At 51.6% G+C, this 6,159-nt stretch overlaps 1 protein-coding gene across 1 annotated transcript; it reads left to right on the plus strand.

Moving 5' to 3' along the window:
* The first annotated feature begins 2,257 nt into the window (after positions 1–2,257).
* Positions 2,258–3,232, plus strand: LOC104506668 (olfactory receptor 51G2-like). The gene has a single exon (XM_010147695.1). The coding sequence runs from the start codon at positions 2,258–2,260 to the stop codon at positions 3,230–3,232; it is 975 nt and encodes a 324-aa protein (XP_010145997.1).
* Positions 3,233–6,159: the final 2,927 nt, after the last annotated feature.

Consider the following 6,159-nt stretch of genomic DNA (forward strand, 5'->3'; position numbering starts at 1 on the left):
GCAGGAAGATATTGAACCTGGGTGAGCTTTGGGATTTATTGCCACATTAGATTCTCAAGCAGGCTGAGAGCCTAATGGAGCAAAATCGTGTTAGAAGGATAATAAATACATCGTGGAAGGGACGTGTGTCTAGTCAAAGCTGAACTGTGCTATAGCAAACCCCCTCGCTCGTCGTTCAGGCACTCTGCTTGTTCTGTATCCCACGCAAGGTGCATTCAGAGTGAAGTCACAAATATCACTTCTCCTTTAATTAGCTCTTGTTTTGCACATTCACTGCTTTCCCCCATTCACCCAGCCGGTCATTCTGTCACAGAGAGAGCTCGGGGACCCTGACTCCCTCTCCAGCATCTCTGCTAGAGTGCGTTGTCACATGGAGTGTAGGAGCCTGGATTGTGCTGAGACGCCACCCAGCTGGTCATTCTGTCACAGAGAGAGCTCAGGGACCCTGACTCCCCCTCCAGCATCTCTGCTAGAGTGTGTTGTCACATGCAGCGTAGGAGCCTGGATTGTGCTGAGACGGCCGAGTCCTCCAAGAGGGCTGAAACCCTTGGAAACACCACGGCTCATGGGTTCATTGGGTAACTCACAATGGAGAGGCTGCAGAAGATCCCTAATCACAGAGACATGGGACTGTAAAGCTCAACTAATTCCAATGCCCTGCCACAGGCAGGGACACCTTCCATAGCCCAGGGGGCTCCAAGCCTCATCCAGCCTGGCCTTGGACACTCCCAGGGATGGAGCATCCACAGCTTCTCTGGGAACCTGTCCCAGTGCTCCCACCCTCTGCAGGAAGAATTCCTTCCCCATGGCCCATCTCCATCTCCCTCTTCCCGGTTAAACCCGTCACCCCTTGTCCTGTCACTCCCTGCCCTTGGGAAAAGCTCCCCCAGCTTTCTTGTAGCCCCCCAGGCACTGGAAGGGGCTCTGAGGTCTCCCCGGAGCTTCCCTTCTCCAGGCTGAACCCCCCAACTCTCCCAGCTTTAATCTCCCGTCCCGCATCCTGCTCAAAGCAGGGCCAGCTATGAGATCAGACAAGGCAGCTCGTGCCTTTACCCAGTTGGATCTTGAAGACTTCCAAGGATGGAGATTGCACAACCCCTCTAGGCCACCTGCTCCGGTGCTTGACAGTCCTCACGGGAAAACATTTCTCATTATATCCAATCTAAACTCCCTTATTTCACCTTGTACTCGTCTCTCATCCTCCCACCACACAGCTCAGCCTTCTTGGTGGCCTCCCAGTAGGGAGGGGAAGGCTGAACGAGCCCCGCTCCTCGGTCTCTTATCCCCGGGCATCGTCCAACCCCCATCCGTCGCAATGGCCTTCTGCTGAACTCACCGGAGTAAACATCTGGATTTCTGCCAAGACCTCACTCATCTCATACCCTGATCCCCACAACCCCTGTGCTCCTCCCCCCCTGACTCGGACCCAGAGACTTGCTGCGGATGCCTCCCCAGCGCTTCTGAACCTGCAACTTCTTGCGCTTTGGCGCATTTACCTGTTATTAATAAAAGTCACACGAGCGGTGTTTCGAGCCTTTATTTCCCCTCAGCTGATAGTGAGGTGGAGTGTGAAATGAGCAACAGCGTGGATGCGTAAGAGACTGAAAACCCACCTTATCCTGGTGTCCATCTTCTGTGCTGAGAGTAGAAGCATCCAAGTCCTTGATTCTCTTGTATTTTGTCATTCGTTTCCAACTCTGATTTCTTGACTGAGGAGTCAGGGTTGAACTTTCACCATTTCCACATCCTGCTATCTCCAGCCAGCTGCTTAGTGGCTTAGTCTTGGTCGGGATGACGGTAGAAAAAGCATTTTCTCACTCGGTGGTGGAATTTGGGCAAAACTTCTGCAAATTCCACAAGATTTGGGGGCAAATTCCACAAGATTTGGGGGCAAATTCCACAAGATTTGGGGGCAAATTCCATACCTGTGGGGGTTGGGCACAACTGCAAAACAGTAGCACTCACCAGGAAGGTTTGCACTTTTTTTTTAAGAGAAAAACGTGGGTTTTTTCTTTTTAAACAAAAAATATCCATCCTTTTCCTTCACTTTACAGTTTAATGGATACACAGGAGCTTAGTCACGTGACACTACGGTAATGATAAGTGTCCTAAACAGCACGGGGGCATCTGCACAGGTCGGCGGGGAGGTGGAGGGATGTGGCGCTTGTCCTGACCCGGTTCTGTATTCAGAGAGTCCGACTACGTGGAGTTTCTGTTGATCTGTTTTAGGTAGAGGTTATGTGAGAGCTGAGCTGGGATGGAGCATGACTCACACACCACGTGGGAATTCAATGGCTCCTTCTCTCAGCCTTCAGCTTTCCTCATGATGGGCATCCCAGGCCTGGAAGCCCTTCACCACTGGATCTCCATCCCTTTCTGTGCACTGTACCTTACTGCTCTCTTGGGAAACTGCCTGATCCTATTCATCATCAAGAAGACCCAAAGTCTTCACGAACCAATGTACTACTTCCTCTCCATGCTGGCAGTCACTGACCTGGGCTTGGTCCTGTGCACGCTGCCCACTACCCTGGGCATTTTTTGGTTTAATATGCGAAGGATTGGGTTTGATGCTTGCCTGACCCAGATGTACTTCATCCACATCCTGTCCTTCATCGAATCCTCTGTGCTCCTGGCAATGGCGTTTGACCGCTTCATTGCCATCTCCCATCCACTGAGACACCCATCCATACTGACCAAGACGACTGTCATAAAAATAGGTCTGGCAATTTTACTGAGAGGTACGGTCTCCCTCCTTCCCATTCCCTTCTTGCTCAAGAGGTTAACCTATTGCGGGAAGACTGAGCTTTCTCATTCCTTTTGCTTCCACCCTGATATCATGAACCTAGCGTGCACAGATATAAAAGTCAATGTCTTCTACGGCATGATTATCCTCTTATCAACGGTGGGGACGGACTTCATCTTCATTGTGCTGTCCTACATCCTCATCATTAAAACCGTTATCGGCCTTGCAACCAAGGAGGAGTGTCTCAAGGCTTTCAACACGTGTGTCTCCCACATTTGTGCTGTTCTAGTGTTCTTCATCCCAATGATCAGCCTGTCCATGATCCATCGCTTTGGAAAGAACGTTTCTCCTCTGGTTAACACTTTGGTGGCTTACACCTACCTTATCATCCCCCCCGCTCTCAACCCCATTATCTACAGCATAAAATCCAGCCACATCCGCGAGGCTTTGCTCAGGGCGCTGCAGAAGAAGAGTGATTCTGACTTTTAGGTTCCTCCACCCGTTCTGCCAGAAAGTGCCAGGGGACTGGTTTCTTGGTTCTCCACCCACGAGGGTCACTGCCAGCTGAAAGAACTGCAGATCCACCCAGATCCTGTTCCTCAGCCCAGAGCCGCGATCTTCCGTGTCTTGTCCTAGCACGACGCCTTCGCCCTCGCAGCCTGCGAACACCCCAAGCATTAATGCCAGTGTTAGATACAGCGGGAGGCTTCAATTAGAAGGAGATGATTACAGACAAACGGGCTGCGTGACTTTCCCTTCCCAAGTCACGCGAATGGGCGGATCAAGGCACCTCTGCAAAGCATGCTACGCAAAGGCCAATAGCCAGATAACAGCTAACCCAGGCAGCAAGCCCAACAGGACAGGGCTTGGGCCAAGGGTCCGGAGCCACGCCGAATATCCCAGCCATTAGTTGTCCAACTGCCAACATCCCACAAGATGGAGCTCAGCGGCAGAGCCTGAGCACAGAATGTTTTCTGCAGACTGGGTCCTGCAGCGCTCAGTCCTCCACCTTCATCTGTGTTTCTGAAGTGCCAAACACACCTACAGTGATGGAAACTGCTGCTTTGGCATCTGTTTTGTTGTCATTGAGCCAAGTCTAATGTTCCAGCCATTGTTTGTCAATGAATGTCATGTGTTTGTGCAGCATCTTCAATAAAAGACCATCTACTCGTTGTAAAATCCTAAAAGGCGTGATGAAGCCTTTTTTTTTTTTTTCCTGGTTATATGATGCAGAGATATTAGGTTGGATGTGCTTAAAATCTTCAGGTTTTGCTGTAGGTGAGGATAAGATTGTATGAATTAGGTAGGCATCTGGATGGTGCTTAGGGGTCTGGTGTGGCTGGCTCTCTTGCTGAAAACAGGGATTACGAAAATGTAATAGGAATGGCTAAATTTCCTGACACTGTGGACCATGTGCTACAACCTTCCAGCTGAGATCTGCCGGGTACTGACTCTCTTCCTCGGAGGGGTGGGAGGAGGAGATCCCCCGGGGCAACATCTTATGGCTCTGCTTTGGGATGGGGGTCAGCCGGGCATGCAGAAACGTTCCATGATCCTCCTGGCTGGCTTCTTCCCACGGACAGCTTAAAATGGCCAAAACCTTTCATGCCTCTAAATTGTGGTTTTGTGTTTTTGTTGGTCTTAAGCTGTATTTTGGCCAGTTTGGATCATAGTGGGGAACAGCAAGGCGTGGTCAACGCTCACGTAGGAGGGGTGAAGCAGCAGAAGGTGTCGGGACAGTGATCATAGAATCATAGAATCACAGAATCACAGAATGGTTTGGGTGGGAAGGGACCTTAAAGACCATCCAGTTACAACCCCCTGCCATGGGCAGGGACACCTTCCACTAGACCAGGTTGCTCAAAGCCACATCCAGCCTGGCCTTGAAGACATCCAGGGATGGGCCATCCACAGCTTCTCTGGGAACCTGTCCCAGTGCCTCACCACCCTCTCCGTGAAGAACTTCTTCCTGATATCTAATCTAAACCTCCCTGATTTCAATTTATACCCGTTACCCCTTGTCCTGTCACTACAGGCCCTTGTCAAAAGTCCCCCCCAGCACCCTTGTAGCCCCTTCAGGTACTGGAAGGCTGCCATGAGGTCTCCTCGGAGCCTTCTCTTCTCCAGGCTGAACAAGCCCAATTCTTGCAGCCTTTCATCATAGGAGAGGTGATCCAGCCCAGGACTGGACGGTTTCTGGCATGTTTTGGCTTAACCCAGGATCACTGCCTTTTTTTATTCTGTTCTGCACATAATTGTACCTGGAATAGAGAGAAAAGAATAATGAGGGAACATCTCCACATAGAAAAGGCAATGGAGAAGGGAGGATTCCCGAGGGGAGTATTCCCAGGCCGCTGTTTGTTTTCCATCATGCTAGCTATTTCACTGAGGATCCCAGCGGGGCCTTGCACGGGGTGAAACTCGGCAGATTCCGCTCCCCCCAGCCTCTGCCTGGGCGCTGGCACAGCAGCTCTCAGGGCGCAGGTCCCGTTGGCGCTGAGAGAGCGCCCAGTGGGAGCGCTGCCCGAAGCACCTAAGGTCCAGCTGGTCCGTGTAGGCAGCTGTTGGCAGCGGGAAGATCGACGGGAACAAGCAGCTCTCAGCCGAGGAGCCCAGGAAAGAGCCTTGCTGGGGAGACCTTCACGCTGCAGGATCCTCGCACAACGCTGCTCCCGTTGGGAAAACAGCCAGGGTTTCTCCTGGGATGACTGTTTTCCCGGCTACAGCCACTCCCCAAAACAGCAACAGCCCAAGACGCCTGTGCCGCAGCAAGCCAGTGTTGGAGGGGGACAGCCAGGGAGGAGATGGGAGATTTATTAGCACATTAATCAGAGACCATGGCTTGTCGTGCACGTGGTGCATCCTCGTCACCAAAAAAAGTCTCCCCCTGCCTCCCCGTTTGTTTCCCAACCTGGGAAGCCGGAGGGTACCGAGCAGATGCCCCAGATTTAGGAACCTCTCTATAAGGTACCGTCTTCTAGGCACATGTGTTCAAAACCCTCTGCGGGTGCCTCTGGGAATGGGAAACTTAATTGTGGTTTAACATCTGCGTGAAAGAAAAGAGAGATAGATGAACCACTTAGAGCTGCTAATTCCTGCTCTGTGATGCCCTGAGCGCTCCACTTTGTACCATGGGATCACTTACGGTACTTGCCAATGGATTTATTTCCTATGAGGCACAGGAAGAGCAGTGTGAGACGTATCAGAGACAGCTCATGGAGAGGGGAGGAGAGAGGAGAGGAGAGGAGAGGGAAAGGGGGAATGAGAGACGGAGAGAGGGAGAGACAAAAAGAGGGAGAGAAGGGGAGGAGGAAGGGGAAGTGGAAGGAAAAGGGAAAGATGGAGAAGGAGGAGGAGAAGGAGAAGGAGGAGGAGAAGGAGGAGGAGAAGGAGGAGGGGAAGGAGAAGGAGACGGA

This window comes from Eurypyga helias, unplaced genomic scaffold (assembly GCF_000690775.1).
Source record: "Eurypyga helias isolate BGI_N326 unplaced genomic scaffold, ASM69077v1 scaffold15742, whole genome shotgun sequence".
NCBI classification, from domain to species: domain Eukaryota; kingdom Metazoa; phylum Chordata; class Aves; order Eurypygiformes; family Eurypygidae; genus Eurypyga; species Eurypyga helias.

Bases quoted from the DNA above. Each gene is read 5' to 3' on its own strand.
- LOC104506668 (XM_010147695.1), top strand. From the start codon at position 2,258: ATGGAGCATGACTCACACACCACGTGGGAATTCAATGGCTCCTTCTCT.